General features: G+C 45.1%; 1 protein-coding gene across 1 annotated transcript in view; it reads right to left on the bottom strand.

Annotated features, from left to right (window-relative positions):
• Positions 1–23258, bottom strand: part of LOC126352796 (CLIP domain-containing serine protease HP8-like) — a 54665-nt gene that overhangs the window by 25501 nt on the left and 5906 nt on the right. The window contains exon 2 of the mRNA XM_050002714.1: positions 9084–9363. Coding sequence (XP_049858671.1) covers positions 9084–9363 — 280 coding nt within the window. The remainder of the gene's footprint in view (positions 1–9083; positions 9364–23258) is intronic.

Below are 23258 nucleotides of genomic sequence, written 5' to 3' on the forward strand. Positions count from 1 at the left end.
ATACATACACTCCTGGAAATGGAAAAAAGAACACATTGACACCGGAGTGTCAGACCCACCATACTTGCTCCAGACACTGCGAGGGGGCTGTACAAGCAATGATCACACGCACGGCACAGCGGACACACCAGGAACCGCGGTGTTGGCCGTCGAATGGCGCTAGCTGCGCAGCATTTGTGCACCGCCGCCGTCAGTGTCAGCCAGTTTGCCGTGGCATACGGAGCTCCATCGCAGTCTTTAACACTGGTAGCATGCCGCGACAGCGTGGACGCGAACCGTATGTGCAGTTGACGGACTTTGAGCGAGGGCGTATAGTGGGCATGCGGGAGGCCAGGTGGACGTACCGCCGAATTGCTCAACACGTGGGGCGTGAGGTCTCCACAGTACATCGATGTTGTCGCCAGTGGTCGGCGGAAGGTGCACGTGCCCGTCGACCTGGGACCGGACCGCAGCGACGTACGGATGCACGCCAAGACCGTAGGATCCTACGCAGTGCCGTAGGGGACCGCACCGCCACTTCCCAGCAAATTAGGGACACTGTTGCTCCTGGGGTATCGGCGAGGACCATTCGCAACCGTCTCCATGAAGCTGGGATACGGTCCCGCACACCGTTAGGCCGTCTTCCGCTCACGCCCCAACATCGTGCAGCCCGCCTCCAGTGGTGTCGCGACAGGTATGAATGGAGGGACGAATGGAGACGTGTCGTCTTCAGCGATGAGAGTCGCTTCTGCCTTGGTGCCAATGATGGTCGTATGCGTGTTTGGCGCCGTGCAGGTGAGCGCCACAATCAGGACTGCATACGACCGAGGCACACAGGGCCAACACCCGGCATCATGGTGTGGGGAGCGATCTCCTACACTGGCCGTACACCTCTGGTGATCGTCGAGGGGACACTGAATAGTGCACGGTACATCCAAACCGTCATCGAACCCATCGTTCTACCATTCCTAGACCGGCAAGGGAACTTGCTGTTCCAACAGAACAATGCACGTTCGCATGTATCCCGTGCCACCGAACGTGCTCTAGAAGGTGTAAGTCAACTACCCTGGCCAGCAAGATCTCCGGATCTGTCCCCCATTGAGCATGTTTGGGACTGGATGAAGCGTCGTCTCACGCGGTCTGCACGTCCAGCACGAACGCTGGTCCAACTGAGGCGCCAGGTGGAAATGGCATGGCAAGCCGTTCCACAGGATTACATCCAGCATCTATACGATCGTCTCCATGGGCGAATAGCAGCCTGCATTGCTGCGAAAGGTGGATATACACTGTACTAGTGCCGACATTGTGCATGCTCTGTTGCCTGTGTCTATGTGCCTGTGGTTCTGTCAGTGTGATCATGTGATGTTTCTGACCCCAGGAATGTGTCAATAAAGTTGCCCCTTCCTGGGCCAAGAATTCACGGTGATCTTATTTTAATTTCCAGGAGTGTATAAGTACGCGGTATCACGTAACATTTCGCCAGTGCGGACGGTATTTGCTTCGTGATACATTACCCGTGTTAAAATGGACCGTTTACCAATTGCGGAAAAGGTCGATATCTTGTCGATGTATGGCTATTGTGATCAAAACGCTCAACGGGCGTGTGCTATGTATGCTGCTCGGTATCCTGGACGACATCATCCAGGTGTCCGGACCGTTCGCCGGATAGTTACGTTATTTAAGAAAACAGGAAGTGTTCAGCCACATGTGAAACGTCAACCACGACGTGCAACAAATGATGATGCCCACGTAGGTGTTTTAGCTGCTGTCGCGGATAATCAGCACATCAGTGACAGAATTGCGCGAGAATCGGGAATCTCAAAAACGTCGGTGCTGAGAATCCTACATCAACATCGGTTGCACCCATACCATGTTTCTATGCACCAGGAATTGCATGGCGACGACTCTGATCGTCGTGTACAGCTCTGCCACTGGGCACAAGAGAGATTACAGGACGATGACATATGTTTTCACGCGTTCTATTTAGTGACGAAGCGTCATTCACCAACAGCGGTAACGTAAACCGGCATAATACGCACTATTGGGCAACGGAAAATCCACGATGTCTGCGACTAGCGGAACATCAGCGACCTTGGTGGGTTAATGTATGGTGCGCCATTATGGGACGAAGGATAATTGGCCCTCATTTTATCGATGGCAATCTAAATGGTGCAATTTATGCTGATTTCCTACGTACTGTTCTACTGATGTTACTACAAGATGTTTCACTGCATGACAGAATGGCGGTGTACTTCCAACATGATGTTTGTCCGACACATAGCTCGCGTGCGATTGAAGCGGTATTGAACAGCATATTGCATGACAGGTGGATTGGTCGTCGAAGCACCATACCATAGTCCGCACGTTCACCAGATCTGATGTCCCCGGATTTCTTTCTGTGGGGATAGTTGAAGGATATTTACTATCGTGATCCACAAACAACGCCTGACAACATGCGTCAGCGCATTGTCAGTGCATGTGCGAACATTACGGAAGGCGAACTTCTCGCTGTTGAGAGGAACGTCGTTACACGTATTGCCAAATGCATTGAAGTTCACTAACATCATTTTGAGCATTTATTGCATTAATGAGGTATTTACAGGTAATAACCCTGTAACAGCATGCGTTCTCAGAAATGATAAGTTCACAAAGGTACATGTATCACATTGTAACAACCGAAATAAAATGTTCAAACGTACCTAAGTTCTGTATTTTAATTTAAAAAAACCTATCCGTACCAACAGTTCGTCTAAAATTGAGAGCCATATGTTTGTGACTATTACAGCGCTATCTGTCACAAAGCAAAAAAAGTGGTCCAACTAAAACATTCATATTTCTTTACGTACTACACAAATATTTAATAAAAAATGGGGGTTCTTATTTGAAAAAACGTAGTTGATATCCGTTTGACCTATGGCAGCGCGATCTAACGGGCCAACGATAGCTCCATCTGGTTTCCCTCTTCAAGCTGAACAAGTTTCGTTCTTAGTAATTTTTTCGTTTGACGCTTATTTCGTGAGATATTTTGCCCGGTCACGATCAGTGAACCACCCTGCATAAGAAGGGTAAAAGAATGGACCTGCAAAATTACAGACCAATATCCATAACTTCTGTTTGGTGCAGAAACCTTGAACATATTCTCAATTTCAATATAAACGATTTTCCCGAGTTCGAAATCCTTTTCTCCACGAATAAGAACAGTTTTACGAAGCATCGCCCATGCGAAACTCAGATTGCCCTTTTATCACATGATATACTGCGAACTACGTATGATGGGCAACATACATATTCCATATTTCTAGATTTCCGGAAAGCATTTGACTCGGTGCGTCATTGCAGGCTTTTACGAAGATACGAGCATATGGAATAAGTTCGCAGATATTTGAGTAGCTCGAAGAGTTCTTAAGTGATAGAAACCGATATGTTGTCCTCTAGGGTGTGTGTTCATCTGAGAAAAGAGTATCGTCAGGAGTGACCCAGGGAAGTGTGATAGGACCGCTGTTGATCTCTATATACATAAATGATTTGGCGGACAGGGTGGGTAGCAAACTGATGCTGATGATGCAGTGGTAGGGCGTCGAAGTTGAGTGACTATAGGGAGATATACGAAGACTTAGACAAAATTCTAGTTGCAATGATGAGTGGCAGCTGGTCCTAAATGTGGAAGATCAAAGCTGTAATGTTCGGATACAGTATAACTAGTGTCCTGCTTGACACAGTCATGTCGTTTAAATATCTGGGCGGAAAGTTGCACAGCGATATAAGGTGGAACGAGCATGTGAGAACCGTGGTAGGGAAGGCTTCGACCTCGGTTTATTGGGAGAATTTTAGAAAGGAGATCGCTTATAGGACGTTGGTGCGGCGTATTCTTGAATACTGCTCGAGTGTTTGAGATCCGTACCAGGTTGAATTGTAGGAAGACATCGAAGCAATTTAGAGGCAGACTGCTAGATTTGTTACCGGTAGGTTTTAACAACACGTAATTGTCACGGAGTTACTTCGGGAACACAAATGGGAATCCCGGTAGGGAAGGCGACGCTCTTTTCGAGAAACACTACTGAGAAAATTTAGGGAACCAGTACTAGAAGCTGACTGCCGAACGATTCTACTGCCGTCAATACACATCGCGCGTAAGGACCACGATGATAAGACACAAGACATTAGAGCTCATACGGAGGACTATAGACAATCATTTTTCTCTCGCTCTGTTTGCGAGTGGGACAGGAATGAAAATGACTAGTAATGGAACATGGTACCCTCCGCCACGCACCGTACAGTCCCTTGCGGAGTATCTGTGTAGAACTAATGAGAGGTAGAAGAAATGAGAAGAGTGAGAAACTTATCTGAGTCAGAGATAAAGAAGCAGATGTGATTAAGGAAGTGTGCTTTCCAGGCAGCAAAACAACCCATCACACACAGACGATATAAACAGCAGAGTACCACTGGAGAAGAGAGGTTCACTGGTATCAAACATTGGCCTTAATCTGACAATGTACGTTTGAAGCACAGCACTGCATGGTGGGGAAACCTGGACTGTGGGAAAACTGGAACACAAGAGAATCGAAGAATTTGAGATGTGGTGCTGCAGAAGAATGTTGGAAATTAGGTTTACTTATAAGGTAAGGAATGAGGAGGTTCTCCGCAGAATGGGCGACGAAAATAACATTTGGAAAGCAGGGGCACGATGATAGGACGTCTCTCATGATATCAGGAGACGATTTCCATGGCACTAGAGGAAGCTGTAGAGGGCAGAATCTGGAGAGGAATTGTAAGACAGAGATTGGAATAGATCCAGCAAATAATTGAGGACATGGGGTGCAACTGCTACTCTGAGATGAAATGGTTGACACAGGAGAGGAATTAGTGGCGGGCGGCATGAAACCAGTCAGAAGACTGATGACTGAAAAAATCTGATTCGGAGATGAAGTCGCTGGCACATAGCATAGAGAGCTGCTTCAGGCGAGTGTCTGGATGGAAGATAACAACAACAACTGTGCATTAGTGGCTGGATGCCCCTCCAGTCGCCACAACGTGTTCGCCCCCCCCCCCCTCCCCCCACTTGCCCCGGGAAGGAATGTATGTACCCAGGCTGCCTATGTTATTCATGTGGAGGAGTGTCAAAGCTTTCAAAATGTTTTCGAACAGTGCAACTGAGGCATGACTAGTTGGATACGGGAGGCTGCCTATAAACCACATCCAGGCTCTCCTACACACCAACCCTCATCCTTAATCTGCCAGGAGGAGTCGAGCCAGGGCTGGCGCAGCTCCCCATATGGGAAACGGCTTTTCAACACGCACAGCTATCCTGAAGGGTGAGTAACATAACGAGTAAACCACTACTTATATGCATGTCTTAAAGAGACGCTGTTGACGATCCACGGCTGTACGAAATACTTCGAAATTTATTCACCGATAGAATTCTTTGGCATCAGCTGTATTAGATATAGATTCACTACCTAATAGTGACACACACTGAGGTGACAAGACTCATGGGATACGCCCTAATATTTTGTAGGACCCCCATTGGCCCTGCGTAATGCAGGAAAACGGCGCGAGTGGACTCAACAAGCCATGGCAGAAATATCGAACCACGCTGCCTCTATAGCCGTCCATAACAGCGAAAGTGTTGGAGGTGCAGGGTTTTGTGCACGAATCGACGTCTCGATTATGTTCCATAAATGTTCGATGGGATTCTTGGTGAGCTATCTGGGTGGCCAAACCATTTGCTCGAATTCCAGAATGCTCTTCAACCAACCGAGAACATTTCTACCAGAATGACATGGCGCACTGTTATCCATAAAAATTCCATCGTTCCTTGCGAAAATGACTTCATGAACCGCTGCAACTGGTCTCCAAGTAGCCGAACATCCAGAGGACCCAGTCCATCCCATGTAAAGACAACCTGCACCATTATGGAGCCACCACCAACTGGCACTGTGCCTTGCTGAGAACTTAGGTCCATTGCTTCATGGGGTCTACGCCACTCTCGAACCCTACCATCAGCTATTACCAATCGAAATAGGAACTCATCAGACAATACTACGGTTTTCCAGTAGTCTAGGGTCCGACGGATATGGTCACAGGCCCAGGAGAGTCGCTGCAGGCGATGTCGTGCTGTTAGAGCAGGCATTCTCGTCGGTCGTCCGCTGTCATAGCCCAGTAACGCCAGATTTCGGCGCACTGTCCTAACGGATACGTTCGTCGTTCGTTCCACATTGATTTCTGCGGTTATTTTACAAACTGTTGCTTTCTGTTAGGACACACTTCTACGTAAACGCATCTGCTTTCGGTCGTTAAGTGAAGGCCATGAGGCCGGCCGGGATGGCCGAGCGGTTTTAGGCGCTACAATCTGGAACCGCGCGACCGCTACTATCGCAGGTTCGAATCCTGCCCCGGGAATGGATGCGTGTGATGTCCTTAGGTTAGTTATGTTTGAGTAGTTCTAAGTTCTAGGGGACTGATGACCTCAGAAGTTAATCCCACAGTGCTCAGAGCTATTTGAACCATTTTTGAACGCCATGAGCCACTGCGTTGTTCTTGTTGAGAGGTAATGCCGGAAATCTGGTGTTCTCGGCACATTCTGGACTCTGTGAATCGCGGTATATTAAATTCGCTAATGATTTGCGAAATGGAATGTCCCAAGAGTCTGACTCCAACTACGATTCCGCGTTCAAAATCTGTCATTTCCGTCATGCGGCCGCAATCATGGCGGAAACCTCAGGTGAATCACCTCAGTACAAATGACAGCTCTGCCGGTGCACTGCCGTTACATACTTTCTGTACGCGATACTACTGTCATCTGTACACGTGAATATCACTATCCCACGGGTTTTGTCACCTCAGTGTGTATAAGCACTTGTTTGATATATATGTATTCACATAATGTAAAGCACCACTCATACACACCAAAAATGTTTCGCCATATGGAAGGATGTATACAAAGATGCCGATATCACATCCCTACCATCGTCAAAGAATATATCTCTCAGAGATTTTTCGATATGTGCTGTGAAGTGACAGTAAAAATTTACAAAGTACAAAAGTTCCATTACTTACAGTTTATCTTAAATGAGAACTTATTACAGTTAAGATACACAAATAAAGCAGCCAGGTTGTTGCAAAGTGTAATTGCAATGAAATAACGTAAATATTGTGGTGTACAATCGCAGCAAAGTAAATGATGAGGGACAGATACGCACAAATAAATATTACGGCAGTGGACGTAACAAAGTTAAAAGTAATGTAAACTACAACAAAAATGTATTTTAACGTGAAGAAGTCGTCTTATGGTGAACCTGTTAATTTGAAACCTGTCACGGCCCTGTTTATGTAAATAAACGACGTTATAAAAGGTGGCCAGTTGCTGTTATCGCCTCTTCAAGAACCAACCTGTGTTTTGAACACAGCCACTGTCTCAAAATGTCAGTTTTTGGCAAAATAGCCTAGGTATAGATTTGCTACCCGATAGTGTCGTATAAACATTTATGCAGGGTCTACAATATAAAGATGTAGTCAGTGTGACATGTGAAAGTCGCGCTGTGTGCACGGATAGCAGAAGAAGTTTTGGCAACTACTTGGGATAAGCAGGAAACTTGGTTCGAGACCCTGTCCACCAAACATTTTTCACATGTCACTACTGGGTACTAAATCTACACTACTGGCCGTAATAATAGCCTTGATACGACTTGGCATTGAGTGAAACAGAGCTTGGGTGGCATGTACAGGTACAGCTGCCCATGCAGGTTCAGCACGATACCACAGGTCATCAAGAGTAGAGAGTGGCGTATTGTGACGACACAGTTGCTCGGTCACCATTGATTTTCAGTGGTGAGAGATCTGGAGAATGTGCTGGGCAGGGCAGCAGTCGAACATTTTCTGTATCCTGTAACGCCCGTACAGGACCTGCAACATGCGGTCGAGCATTATCCTGCTGAAATGTAGGGTTTCGCAGGTATCGAATGAAGGGTAGAGTCACAGGTCACAACACATCTGAAATGTAACGTCCACTGTTCAAAGTGCCGTCAATGCGAACAAGAGGTGACCGAGACGTGTAACCAACGGCACCCAGTACCATCACGCTGGGTGATACGCCAGTATGGAGAAGACGAATACACGCTTCCAATGTGCGTTCACCGCGATGTCGCCAAACACGTATGCGACCGTCATGATGCTGTAAACAGAACCTGGATTCATCCCAAAAAATGACGTTTTGCCATTCGTGCACCCAGGTTCGTCGTTGAGTACAACATCGCAGGCGCTCCTGTCTCTCATGCAGCGTGAAGTGTAACCGCAGCCATGGTCTCCGAGCTGATAGTCCATGCTGCTGCAAACGCCGTCGAACTGTTCGTGCAGATGGTTGTTGTCTCAGAGATCGAGAGGTTGCTGCACGTTCCGTTACAGCCATGCGGATAAGATGCTTGTCATCTCGACTGCTAGTGATACGAGGCCGTTGGGATGCAGCACGGCGTTCCGTATTACCCTCCTGAACCCACCGATTCCATATTCTCCATATTCTGCTAACAGTTATTGGATCTCGACCAACGCGAGCATCAATGTCGCGATACGATAAAGCGCAATCGCGATAGGCTACAATCCGACGTTTATCAAAGTCGGAAACGTGATGGTACGCATTTCTCCTTCTTACACGAGGCCTCACAACAACGTTTCACCAGGAAACGCCGGTCAACTGCTGTTTGTGTATGTGAAATCGGTTGGAAACTTTCCTCGTGTAAGCAAGTTGTCGGTGTCGCTACCGGCGCCAACCTTGTGTGAATGCTCTGAAAAGCTAATCATTTGCATATCACGGCATCTTCTTCCTGTCGGTTAAATTTCGAGTCCGTAGCACGTCATCTTCGTGGTGTAGCAATTTTAATGGCCAGTAGTGTATATGCTATACACCTGTAAACGAAAAGCATTCGGATTAAACCATTATTTATTTGTCTGTAACGAGCCAGCAGAAACCACTGGTACACCAAAATACACAGAAAAAATGAGTACACAAGCCCCGAATTTTATCGACGAAGTTGGGATTCAGCTTGTAGCCAGTTGTAACTGGCCAGCATGAAAGATGGAAAGAGCAGAAAGCAAGAAATGGCGCCACTCACATGGGCAGGAGCCGTATGTTGGGGTGCTGCAGCGGGTTCTGTGGCCAGGCGGGACCCTGCGGCTGCGGCTCTGGCAGTGGTTGCGGCTCCGGCGGTGCTTGTGGCTGTGGCTGTGGCTGGTCCGGCGGCGAGCCGCAGCAGACGAGCACGAAGCGGCCCTGCCAGCCACAGACGCGGCGGCGCATCGCCTCTTCGACGCCGGGAGGCCGCGGCTCCTGACGTAGCATCGCGGCCAGCCAGCCGCACTCCGCCACCTTCACGCAAGGCGTCTCGCACCGCACTGAGGACAAACACCTCGCTGTAGCACGGTGTGCCAGTCTGGATGTCTTAAGAATATACAGTACATACACATCCTGTATGCACTGCATCTATGGTTCAAATGGCTCTGAGCACTATTGGACTCAACTTCTGAGGTCATTAGTCCCCTAGAATTTAGAACTACTTAAACCTAACTAACCTAAGGGCGTCACACACATCCATGCCCGAGGTAGGATTCGAACCTGCGACCGTAGTGCCACTCCATTTATAATTACGGAACACTTTCCTGGGGAGGGGGTGTCATACACAAAACTGACACAGTCTTCATCCTACAGAAAAGTGCCGTTATAACTAAAAAGTAGTAACTCAACTCGCTGTAAAGATCTGTCTAAACAGCTTTCATTTCTAACTGCACCACCATGTGAGTACATCAACCCATTTATTGTGCACATGACGGAATATCAGTAGTATTCCCAAACAGCAGCGTCAATGATCATGGAGCAAGAGCCTTACTGAGCTTACTTTTACGGAGAGTGTTGCGTCCTACTTCGTACACAGTAATAAGAAGAGGTGGGCTACTGCGTGGAGCAGCAGCTGCCGTCGTAGGGAAGATGGACAGGAGCAGAAATCATTAGCGAGTCGGAAATACAATAAACAGAAGTTTTACTTACATTGTCGTGCACTCCACGCCCTGCGAAGAAACTTTACAAAAGAACAAACAGCAATAAAGTCCAGCTGTTACGAGGAGCAAACTACAAACGCCATGCGATGTGAGGCTTCCACTACTAATGCACGAGCGAATTGTCGAAGGCTGACTAATACAAGCCTTTCGAAGCTTGCGACTGAGACTGTGGCGTGTAGCTGCCGCCGGCCATCCTATATCGCGGCGGCAGAGGCTGCTGGTAGCAACACCGATTCAAAGGAGGCCTCGGCGCTTGTTTGTGACGTCACGTCAGCTAGGCACGGCGAACGCCAGGTCTGTTGCAGGCATACTCATAATGGTGGTGTCTCCCTCTCTGACACAGGAAAACGTGAAACTCTGGGCGGTAGTTGACCGACACACATTGTTCTGAGAGATTTCTGCAATCAATTAATTGTGCAATTCATTACACTTCTTAACAAATTGTGTACTCCTGAACTTAAATTTCCACCCGTTTTAAGGACTGACATACAAAAACAACTTCATGTTCCAGCAGCAACAGAATTCGTGCTTCTTTACCTTATTTGTAAATGTGAGGAAGTTACGTTTTTACTGGGTTGCTTTTACAAGAAACTGTGAACATATTGGTGCTCTTCCTTAGGTATCTTGGTTGACTATGGGGTGAGGAGCACTGAATGTTAATAAAATATCTTGCGATTGTATACGTTGGGAGAGGGGGCAAAAGAGAGATACTTGTCTTATGAAATAAAATTTTTTTGGCTTATAAAGTTTCTCCTTTCGGTTGCAAGAGGGGAATATTTATCTTTTCTAATGCGCATGTATAAAAAAGTTTAAGCTCAGCAGTATTTTTGAGGTATGGAGCTATTTTGTTTCCTGTTTAGAATTCCTTTCGTTGGAAACGACTGCAATCTAATGACTGGCAACAGTTGGACATTTACACGTGTAAATTAGTTCACATTTTCAGTGAAGATGTCAAACGAAAATAAATAAAGAAACGAGTTAATTGAAAGGGGGTAAGTATCGATAACAAAATGGATCAAGTAAATATAGTTACTTGAATGTAAAATTTCCGAAGCTTGCAATGGAGCAAAGCATCGTCTCATATTGATCTATTTTTGTTTCGAGAGGATTCAGTAATACACAACTATGATCTTCATTTGTAGCTTTACGATAGTAAGAAAATCTTTCATCTAAATAAATCTGCAGAATCCAAAACAATAGCAAACGATTTGTCCAAAAATAAGACATTTATAGTGATAAGCACGCCCAGGTGTTCCTGCCTGCAACAGACCTGGCGTTCGCCGTGCCTAGTTGACGTAACGTCACCACCAAGCGCCGAGGCCTTCCTTTGAGTCGGTGTTGCTGGTAGTCGGAGCTGCTGAAGGTGTGGCCCACTGGGCGCGCATCATTGGTTCCCCGCGTGACTTATACCGGTGTCTGTTGAAAACGTGTTCTACCGTTGCCAACTGTGACATGCTGCTGGGTTCAGTATCGATCTGTGACACCACAGGGAGTGTACATTTTATTGTTTTTTCTTATCCCATATTGTCACAAGGTTGGCATGTTAACTTTTTAATTTGGCAATGTCAGTGGCTGTTGCCACCCCTTCTATCCTCCCACACCGCCCCTCTCTACCCACAGGTCACAATTTGTGTACCCCATCTATCTGCAGCTAATTTTTTCTCGAGAAAAAGTGTGCAGACGTGTTATAAATGTCTGCGAATAGTATATCTGTTGTGAAACATGTATACCAATCCGGTATTCAGCTGGTTAAATGTGGGAAACTGCTTAAAAACCACATCCAGGCTGGCTAAAACACCAGCTTTCATCTTTAATGTGCCCGGCGTTCTCAATCCAGGGCCAGCATTCCTCCTAAATCCTGGATATGGTGTGTTAACACGAGAGTTTTTACATTCATCAAAATTAAACAAAAATAAGAAAAAACAAAAAAATGTTCTACATCTGAATAAAATTTTACAATAAATTGCCCAAGAAGGTTAAAAAATCTAAAACCCAAATATTTCCAAGTCTAACTCATACTACAGAATCAACGATTACGCTACTTAGAAAACACAGAGTAGGGAATGGTTAAAACTGCAGTTATTCAATACTAAACAACAGTAATTCCGTAATAAATTGTCATGGTTTAACAATTCTTACTGCAAAATCCATGCTTAGGATTTTTATGGAAAATTCTGACGTATTTACACTCTCTTGAGCACATCAATCGCATTCATTGTGGTGAGACTGACTCCAAACAGCAGTACCCACCAAAACCCACACACAACCTTGTATTAGAGTAACTGTTACATAAATAGGAATATGTGACCTACCACGACAAGAAAGTATAGTACATATCATATATGTTATGCAGGGCTGCTTTGCAACCCTGGATTATACAGGAACAAAAATATTGCTAAGAATAAAGGTCGCAGCAAAGTGACAGCCTACAGTGTAGGTTATTTCTCTAATGGGTAACTGCAGGAGTGCAACTAAAGTTTGCTGTCAATAGCAAGTCCAGGTGAAACTAGAAAGAGACAGAGGTCGATGAGAGTACTCCGATGAAGACTGGTAAGGCGGTGCTGGTAAGGCGATGAGCACTGCATTTTGGGATTATCACAATGTTTTCAGTAGGCAGAAACATTATAGGCTGCAAAAATAGCATAGGATTTATTAACGTCTTTTTCCTATTTGAGATATCTTCAGAAATCCTACATAGGAGAAATACATAAAATCAGATTAGGGGTATGGCATTATGTAGCATAAGAAGGTGGTAAAAAGTTTTGTAAAATACTAAAATCCACTATTACTTTATACATAATGAGCACCCATGTAATGACAAATTCTCTCATTCCAGCGTTCATAAAGTATGATGCACTCAATGACTACGTCTTACATGGGACAGACCGGCTGGATCTCCAGAACAAGATTTCTGGAGCATATGCTCACTAAAAAAGATACGATTAAAAATAATTCTTCATTCACCGAGGATTTAAAAGATAGCAGGCACGCAGAGCCCGTACTAGAATCGCTTCAAATCTTTCATCTCGCACTCAAGAGTAAAAAACTGGCTTCGCTGGAGAAATTGGAGAATGTGGAGCACTCTCGTAGCTAAACATGTTAGTCTCAGTAACCGGATGATTACCAAGAATCAGACATTTTAAGAGACAATGATGATAGCATAATTGAGCAGTGGCATAATTCTCCTCGTAAAGACGCCAGTTTATTTCTATATCCTATATTTTACGTTTGAATTACGGAATTTTGTAAATAACTTGTCTGCTTTGTAAACAAGCTATTTGTCCTTACTTTTGACACCAACAGATGGCGCCACAGTTTAGTTATTTAATTTCTTGTTTCGTTATTCGTACATCTGTCTCATTGTTATCACCTATTTTAAATCCATTGTTTATTTGTATTGACTTTAATTGTCACTATATGTCCTTTTTTTATTGTTATTCACTGTACTTTCAAACCGGTAAACGGCACCTAGAGGAGCTTCCGTCCGCTGCGCCGGCAGCGACCTGCCTGCCGGTTACACGCAGCCTGCGGAAACACGGCCATGTATACACGACCACTGCAGTTTGTAATGGTTCAAATGGCTCTGAGCACTATCGGACCCAACTGCAGTGGTCATCAGTCCCGTAGAACTTAGAACTACTTAAACCTAACTAACCTAAGGACATCACACACATCCATGCCCGAGGCAGGATTCGAACCTGCGACCGTAGCGATCGCGCGGTTCCAGACTGTAGCGCCTAGAACCGCTTGGCCACCGCAGCCGGCACTGCAGTTTGTATTCCAGTGCTTGTGTCAAGATTAGAAGTGTTGTCCTATCCAAGCATAGCTTCGTGCAATCGTCGAAGGCAAGGATCGGCGCCTCTCTCACGGCCCCGCAGCTAATTTGCAATTTCGCTCTTCCTTGCTAGTCTAAGGCAATGTCTTTTACTTTCGCATTTTAGGTGCACACCAAAATTTCGACTACTTTATGTCTAATGCGATACCTGCAGTTCCTATACGTACGTCCCTCTTCAATCTGAGGCTTTTATAGTATTGTAAAAAGGTTTTTACAACTTTCTTATGCTGCACAGGACCATATACCGAATCTGAAGGAAATGATAATTAAATCAAGACCCTAAGCTGCCGACACACGTTGACATACATCAACGAGGACAGGTGAAAATGTGAGCCCCGACCGGGACTCGAACCCTGAATCTCCTGCTTACATGGCAGACGCTCTAACCATATTTTTTTTATCTCATTTTGTTCGCTTTTGTTCGTTGCATCTGCTCGGGGCGGACGTCGTAAAACATCCGTTTAAGTTCGTTGTTGATTGATTAACTCAGTTTTTTTTATTACAAGGGACAGCTAACCCTCTGACCGAACACGCCGAGCTACCGTGCCGGCCATTATTTTTTTTTTCATTTTGTCCGTTGTTGATCGTTGTCTTTGGTCGTTGCGGACGTCACTTGACATCCGTTCAAGTTCGTTGTTCATCCTTTCACTCAGTTTTTTTATTTTTATTTTTATTTTATTTTATTTTTTTATTTTATTACAGAGTCTAACCAGCTTTCTGACCGAACACGCTGAGCTACCGTGCCGGCTATCCATCTGAGCCACCGAAGGCACAGAGGATAGTGCGACTGCAGGGACTTATCCCTTGCACGCTACACGTGAGACTCACATTCCCAACTTAATGTCCACACACTACATTCGTAGTGCCCCTGCCCATTACACTCATTACTCGCGGCAGACAATCTTACCGAGTCCCTTAAGAGTTTGGGCAATGCGTGTGCATCCGCACAGAAGAAGGTCAATGGCCGGTTAGCCTTAACTATATGAAGATGGTATCTGTACTTTCGGACATGCCCGAAAAACAGATACCATCTTCATGTATACATAATCTGCTTTCATGTATTTTTCCTTGCAGGATTTCTGAAGGTGCCTTAGAAAGGTAAGACGCGCCAACAAAGCCTATGCTATTTTTGAAACGTAGCTGTCTTTTTACTACTGAAAATATATCGTTGTTGCTGCGCAATGTCCATATAGTGGGAAGATTTATTGTCATAATTGTTGTGTGCGGTGCTGTGAATACGTGGGTGAGTTTCAGACTAAAAATTCAGTGCTCGAAGGTTCAGTCTCTAGTGAGTCGTCGGATGGTTTCTACCACCTATTGCTCCTTTAACTTCTCGCACGTGATATACAAACCTGTGCAAAATGCTGAACTACACCGTGGTTCGCAGACCACGTTAAACTGTCGTTACCTCCTACAACGTGCAATAAGACTATGCCCACTACTGCACTGCGGCATGCAAACCAACGTTAAAGAGAGTTTTATAATCTCGATACATCCTGTAAACATAAGAAGAACCATAATTGGGACTTTCTTTCCTACTTTTTCTGTTCATTTAAACCAGGAAATCATCGAAGAACGACCAAAACTGGCATACAAGAACATACGCCTTCAATAGGACAAACGTTCAAGTCCACAGCTCTTGCAGTAGCGAGATGCGTCAATAGGGATCTAACCTGGTGTGGCAGAGCCTCATTCTCGTCATTTAATCCACAGCCATCTTTCTGTATTCCCTACGTTACAGTTGTCTAGGCGGCAAAAACTTTGCGTTAAAAGATGAAGTGATCGCCCCCATAAATACCTGTTATACTTAAGGTGACGAAATATAATATTACAAGGGTAAAAAAAAATCTATGAAAATCACAGGACTAAGTGCACATCTTACATAGAAGAGAATTTTGAGAAGAACTGTCAGCACTTTTTCAATAGCTTGTTCCAGCATCATGCTTACCAAACTATTCTAGTGTGAGGTAAAGTTGCTGCGTAATCACTGCTGCGTTATATGCTGAAAATCGGCCCAAAATTAAAAGCATGACAAATTATCTATGAGTTGACCCGTTTCGTCACTTCCGTCAACTGTCGCCTCCTGAACTACTTTTATATTTTTGTTATGCGGTGCTCGGAATAGAGTGACGTGGTCCTCTGTCTTCCGCCACAGCTGCGGGAGGCACGCATCCGCGAGAACGGTGCTTGGCTTGCTCAAGTAGGCCGTACTGCGTTGTTTTTCATCGCGTGGCCGACTGTAGGAACCGGCTCCATGCAAAACGCGCACCTAAGGTCCGTGACCTTCAGCTCTATCTTCTTGTCGATTTCACCCAGACCCCTGACAACACAACCCACTATGTCCTTCTAACTAACAAAAAATCACCTGCAACTTCGAATACCCAATGTTCGCACAAATTTACTCATAATTCCGAAACATTTCAAAGTTAATTACGGCTTTCTTACTTTTAAACAAAAAAAAACTTTAGGTGCTGTAGTCACACAGATGGCACAATGCAGAGGATTTTCCATTTCCTGTTCTGCCTGTAAGTACTAACTCGCTAGATCTCTCATCCCCGACTCGTCAGTGGTTCATCAATCAAGATATTTTATCTACTTGAAAGTTACCTTCGGAAATCATTTACATATTTACCCTTGCTTGCTCGCCAGGTTGTACTGTAGGAATTTCTGGCGTTTCAATCCCTTTCTGCCACTTCATAAGGAATATTTACATTTCTTTAGCAATGTCACCAATGGGTGCGGGAATTCCTTCTACGCAGTCGTATCATGATTATTCTCATACGAAGTCAGTATGGGTTGGAATGGGCAGTGGTAGAAATCATTTCCTGATTACTTTCCTGATTACTTGTGAATTTTGCAGGGAGGGATACTGGCTGTTGTATGCTGAGCGCTCTTGTTTTCCAACCTTTGTCTACTACATTACTCCACATCTGTAGCGTATATGTAGGTCTATCCCTAGATGCTTCAGCTTCCTGTCTACGTCATGGTCTCTGAACGTCACGGCTACGTGCGCAAACAAACAGCAGGAAACCAATAACCATGGATTCTATATCTGTCTGCATGGGCTCACTCTTTTCCGCCTGAATAACAGCCCGTACCATTAAATTGTGTGAGCCTGCATGGGAGGGAGGGAGGTGGGAGGTGGAAGGGAATGGGGAGGGAGGGAGGGATGGAGGGAGGGAGAGAGAGAGAGAGAACACACGCATGCTTGCACTCACGGACGCACGCTTCGATGATATGACAGCAGTGCTTATGTACGAGGGTTGACTGAAAAGTAATGCCTCCACTATCGTAACTGTTCAACAGTTGGCAGCATTGTTATGCGGCAGGTACTGGCTTGTTCCGTAGCCTCTTCTCTACAGCTCCACTTGGCGGGAAGCCTTAGCATTGAACTCTACAGCTCCACTTGGCGGGAAGCCTTAGCATTGAACGGTTGTGTTGTTACAGTGGAATGTATGGAACCCTGCGCAGACGGTCGGTCAATGAGATTTAAGCAACGTGCAGTCATTAAATTCTTGACAGCAGAAGGTGTCACCCCAAAGGAGAATCATGAGAGAATGAAAGCAGCTATTGGCGTTTATGTTGATGTGAGTACTGTGCGTCTATGGGCGAGTAAGTCTATGGAATATCGGCTTAAGGAATCGCCCCAGAAAAAGAAATTCAAGACGCAGCCCTCAGCTGGAAGAGTCGTGACTACAGTGTTCTGGGACACAGATGGTGTTATCCATGTTGATTTACTTCATCGTGGAACAACAATAAATTCAGAACGCTACATCACAACGCTGCGAACTCTGAAACCACGACTGAAAAGGGTCCGAAAGCATGACAATGCCAAACCACACACTTCACGTGCCACCACAGCAGAACTTCAGCATATCACCAACATACGGCATCCTCCACACACTCCGGATTTAGCACCGTCTGACTTCCACCTGTTCCCAATAATGAAAGACGATCTGCAGGGACATCATTATGCTTCTGATAGGGACCCCGTGAGAATGTGATTGCGGAAATAGAGTGTCGACTTCTTCCGTGACTGCATCAGAAATCTTGTTCATCGTTGGCAGAAATGTATCCAATTGGCTGGTTGGTTGGCTCTGAGCACTATGGGATTTAACATCTGCGGTCATCAGTCCCCTAGAACATAGAACTACTTAAACCTAACTAACCTAAGGACATCACACACATCCATGCCCGAGGCAGGATTCGAACCTGCGACCGTAGCGGTCGCACTGTTCCAGACTGAAGCGCCTAGAACCGCTCGGCCTCACCGGCCGGCAATTGGCTGGTAATTATGTGAAAAAGTGAATACTAGTAATTAAAGATTACATTCTAAGGGTTATTTCTGGTTTTGATTTATTAAAATATTCCCATCTAAATCCAGTTACCGAAGGAGGAGGCATTACTTTTCATTCAACGCACGCACAATTTCTGCGTCGTCATGCTTACGCTGGTCGGTTGGACAGTATTTCCAGTACTCCAGTAGAGCCTTCAAAATAATTCTGTTTTCTCTCTCTTGTACATTTCGACCGTGTGAAAGGGGTGACTCATGTGCAGAAGTAGCCTGGCTTTTCGACGAAGGACTCAGCGGAGTTGAACAGAGAATTTAAAACGCTGCTCATAAAGCAGCAATCATGCGAGTTTCTATACCAGTGCTTCTCAAAGTACAGTTAAATTGCAGAATGAAATGGCGCACACATCTTGGACACAAGCTGACTCTGGGCGTGAAAAGAGCAAGTGAGCTATCGTTTCATACTGCTTTCCACTGAAACGAAATATGATTGATGGCTGATTGACCCCACCTAGGAAAGTTCGACTGCCGAGATGCAAGTCTCTTCTTTTGGCGCCACACTGATCGACTAGCGTGGCGATTATGATGATAAAATGATGAGGGCAACACACAGCGCCCAACCCCCGAGTGGAGAAAATCGCTGATCTGGCCGGGAATCGAATCTGGTCCCGCTGCATGGCAGTCAGACGCGCGCACCACTCGGCTAAGGGGGGACTGCTTTCCACTTATATTTAACAGCAAAAAAATCTATCCCGTTAAAACTAATATTTAAATAACAGATGCAAGAGATGTTTCAAATTCTGTATCATACAAAGCAACAATAAATTGTTTCTGAAGGCACAACACAGTGTATCTCATCTACTACTTCAAAGTTTTGATATTTTTATGCGAACTAGAATCTGAGAATGACAGTAGAAGACATGGAGCGACGGCTTCGTTAAGTATGCAGCCACCTTCGAACCTACCAACTGTCAGTATCTCAGTGAATACTTTCCAACATTTCAATTTATAATTATGTCATATAAAGCAAATAATATATTGGTGAATAGATTAAACCGTCGAACATGATGTTGTACTCGAAAAGGTTGTTTTGAGTTGATGTGGCCACGGTCAGTGACCCTACACAGCCACACCGAAAGCCTATTTCTTGAAACAAGTACTAAATGCCGCTCCACAGAAGCAATTGGGTTCTTTATTGACTGATTTCTAGTTAGTCTGCACTGAAAATCTTAGGCCTGCCACACTGCAGGTACACATCTGCAGATTCGCGTTTCACTGTTTGATAACAAAGCTTTTAATTATTTAGTGAAACATCCTGTATAAGGAAAAAAATTACTAAATTCATCTTGAGACGAGCTATAAGTTTCATTCGTGATTAATAATTCCTCGATTTAACCATTTCAGTTTGTTTCATATAGCAAGAAAGAAGTGATACTGTAAATGACATGACACCTTCACAGCATGCGCCCTGTGAGAGCACATGTCAAGGAGAGAATTGCTGAACTATTAGGTTGATCTATAAGTCGATGGGGTTTTTTGTTTTGCATGTCGGTATTCCGGTTGCTATGGATTTATATATCGATTGTCATTTTTTTTTATTTGTAGTTCACTGTTGCTACTTGAGTTCACATGTAGTCATTTTGTCATTTGGAGATACTGTAGTGAGTGAAACTGTGAACGTTAGAAAATGGAGCGCCAAGCGGATAAATCGTAACATTTCATAACTATTCTGTTTGAGTTCAGTAGAGGGGTGCAGCAGCGAAGTCAGCAAGACACATTTGCACCGTGTATGAAGGTGAAGCTATTGTGTCGAGCACGACAAGGAAATGGTTTTCTCAGTTTACGGAAGATCGTTCTGACATTAGTAACTTTCCGCACTCCTGGAGACTTTCAGGGTTTGAAGAAGATCATTTAAACGTATTAATCCACAATAATGCACGTCAGCAGACTGGATAATTCGCAGATGTGGTGAACTGTGATCATTCCATCACAGTGCAACATTTACGTGGGAACGGGAATGTTCAATAATTGGGTGCATGAGTACTGCGTGTTCTGAGCCAAAATCACAGAAATCAGTTGGTGGCCATAAGCGCATCTCAGCTTGCTTGGTACCAATTGGCTAGGGAACAATACCGACCACTAATATCCTGTATCGTTACTGGTGACGAAAAATGGTGTCTGTGTGGTACCATAAGAAAAGAAATGAGTGGTGGACCCCAAACAAGGCGCATCTCGCTGTACTAAGACCTGCGCACGTCCACAAAAAGAATGTTACGGATCTCGTGGAAAGTGGAATGTGTGGTGCCGGCCGGAGTGACCGAGCGGTTCAAGGCGTCCAGTCTGGAACTTCGCGACCGCTACGGTCGCAGGTTCGAATCCTGCCTCCGGCATGGATGTGTGTGTGATGTGCTTAGGTTAGTTAGGTTTAAGTAGTTCTAAGTTCTAGGGGACTGATGACCACAGATTTTAAGACCCACAGTGCTCAGAGCCATTCGAACTATTTTTTTTAAGGTGTGGTGTACTACGAATTGCTTCCCCGGCTGTAACCATCACTGCTGACAGCTACTGTCAACAACTGAGACGTCTTGCGGACCCAATCGAAGAACAACGCCCAGGAAGACCGCGTGTAGCGATGCTATTCCGTGATACCGCCCGCCCGCATTCCGCTTGGCTAACAAGAAAAGGAGGAGGAGATTAACGTCCCGTTGACAACAAGGTCATTAGAAACGGGGCACTATCTCGGATTAGGGAATGATGGTGAAGGAAATCGGCACGGCCGTGCCCTTTGAAAAGAACCATCTCGGCATTTGCCAGAAGCGATTAAGGCAAACCACTGAAAATCTAAACCAGGATGGCCGGAAGCGGGTTTGAATCGTCATCGTGCCGACTGCCAGTCGCCTGCGTTAACCGCTGGGGCACTTCGCTCGGTGGATCCTCTACAGGAGTTGGTCTGGGAAGTCATTCCGCACGCACCATACTCACCTGGTCTTGGGCCCTCAGATTTTCACCTTTTCCGCTCTCTAAAAATAATCAAGGAACTTCCTTACCGGATGAAAATGCACTCTGAACATGGCTCGACGAGTTCTTCGCCTCAAAACCATGTTACTTCTACCGTCGCTCAATCTAAAGGTTACCCTAGCGTTGGCAGACTATTTCAAATAGTGAAGGACAATATATCATTGATAAATTAAGTCTCTATTATGTTTATCTGTTGCGTTTATTAAACTTACGGAAAAACGCTACGAACTTACGCACCAACTTATAATTTAGTCCTGAATTTAGATGCCTAACGAAATTCTTCCTATCTAGTTGTCACTATATTGAAACTGTAAAATATAACTAATTACAGTACTTGTTACTCTTTTCATTTTAGAACTCATTGCATCAATCATATATTGCATGGGCAAACAAACCATTATCCTTGTAAATGTGATATAGTTACCATTCGAAAACCCGAAGATGAGAGCCCACAAGTGCATCTATCTCAGCCTTACGATTTGTCTGCAAATGTTTAGAAGTTAAAACGACATTACTGCTACTTCAGAGAGTAAGTGATAATTTAACGTCTTGTCAACTGTTACTTTCCAATTACAAAGTGGAGCTTATACTTCGTGTTTATCTGCTATGTGTTTACGCATCTTTAGAGTCCTTACTCTGCGTTCAATTCAGGCGCTTTCTACCTAAACATGTCCTGCATGCAGCATCATTTCAGATACACTAAGCAAGCTGTAGAGTCACTCAGTTCCACTGTCATGGAGACGATTAAGACTGATTCTGATGTACATTCTTAGGAGTTTGGAAATATTTACGTAGAACGAAGAGCCAAACTGTACTAATCTCCTAGAGCTTACAAAACGTTCCGTACAATATAATGGCTATTATGTTATTCCAAACTTCTCGGTAGTGTCATCTATTGAATGTATGTAACGTTTTTGTTGGTGGCCGTCCGTTGATGAGGACATTCAAGTCTGCGTCTCCCTTGGTGATATTCCAGAGGAGTAGATAGTGTGCAGGACCTTGTTTCATCCTCTGCCTCCTGTAATCAATATACGAAACTACACAACTCTACACTACACTACACACCTATTCATCACAGGCAGTACAGGAAACGAAGCGACACTTGACAACATGACCCGCACCGCCGCATGAGGCAAGGTCCTAGTGGAGGTGGTCTGCCGTTGCCTTCTTCCAACCGTAATGGGTATGATAATGGTGAAGACGGCACAACAACGCCCACTCATTTCGCTGCAGGTGAAAATCCCTGATCCCGCTGATAATCGAACCCGGGACCCCGTGCTCAGGAGCGAGACCACGAGCGGCGGACTCACTTGTGTCAGTGAAAGCTGCAATCCATATTTTGTGAAGCGTTTCGCTTTTGATTATGAAAAGTATCAATACCCTGAAATTACATTGTGCTTGTAACAATTTCTTATGGCTATTTTCACACATTCTATAAAATAAGTTCATACTTCTAAGCATGGTTATCCATCCATCAACATAGCCTATCTCTGCTGCTATCGTTTCAGTGTTCGCGTTATTTCGAACAGTTCTTATCAGCTTATAATTACAAGAACGGTTAACGTCTGTAAGACACTCTCTCTCTCTCTCTCTCTCTCTCTCTCTCTCTCTCTCTCTCTCTCTCGCTCACACTCACACACACACACACACACACCTTAAGCAGATGTGCTGCAAGAAACGACAAGTAATGAACACGATTTGTAAGTGACTGCTAGGAACAGAAACACGGTATCAAAATGCCGCGGGTAATGAGGCAGACGTACCGAGGTAGAGTCGCTCGTCTGACACTTCTGAGAAATGCCTATGTGCCGCTACTGTTTCTGATGAGTTAAGGAACTGCATTGGTAGTGCGTATACTGCATACAGACTAATTAAAAGTTGTAGCCTATCCCTTGAACAAATTCTAATCGTGATTTAAAATAATTTACGTCTGTAGATTGCCGCCGGCCGAGGTGGCCCAGCGGTTCTAGGCGCTACATTCTGGAACCGCGCGACCGCTACGGTCGCAGGTTCGAATCCTGCCTCGGGCATGGCTGTGTGTGATGTCCTTAGGTTAGTTGGGTTTAAGTAGTTCTAATTCTTGGGGACTGA

The sequence above is a fragment of the Schistocerca gregaria genome, chromosome 1 (assembly GCF_023897955.1).
Source record: "Schistocerca gregaria isolate iqSchGreg1 chromosome 1, iqSchGreg1.2, whole genome shotgun sequence".
In the NCBI taxonomy this organism is placed as follows: Eukaryota; Metazoa; Arthropoda; class Insecta; order Orthoptera; family Acrididae; genus Schistocerca; species Schistocerca gregaria.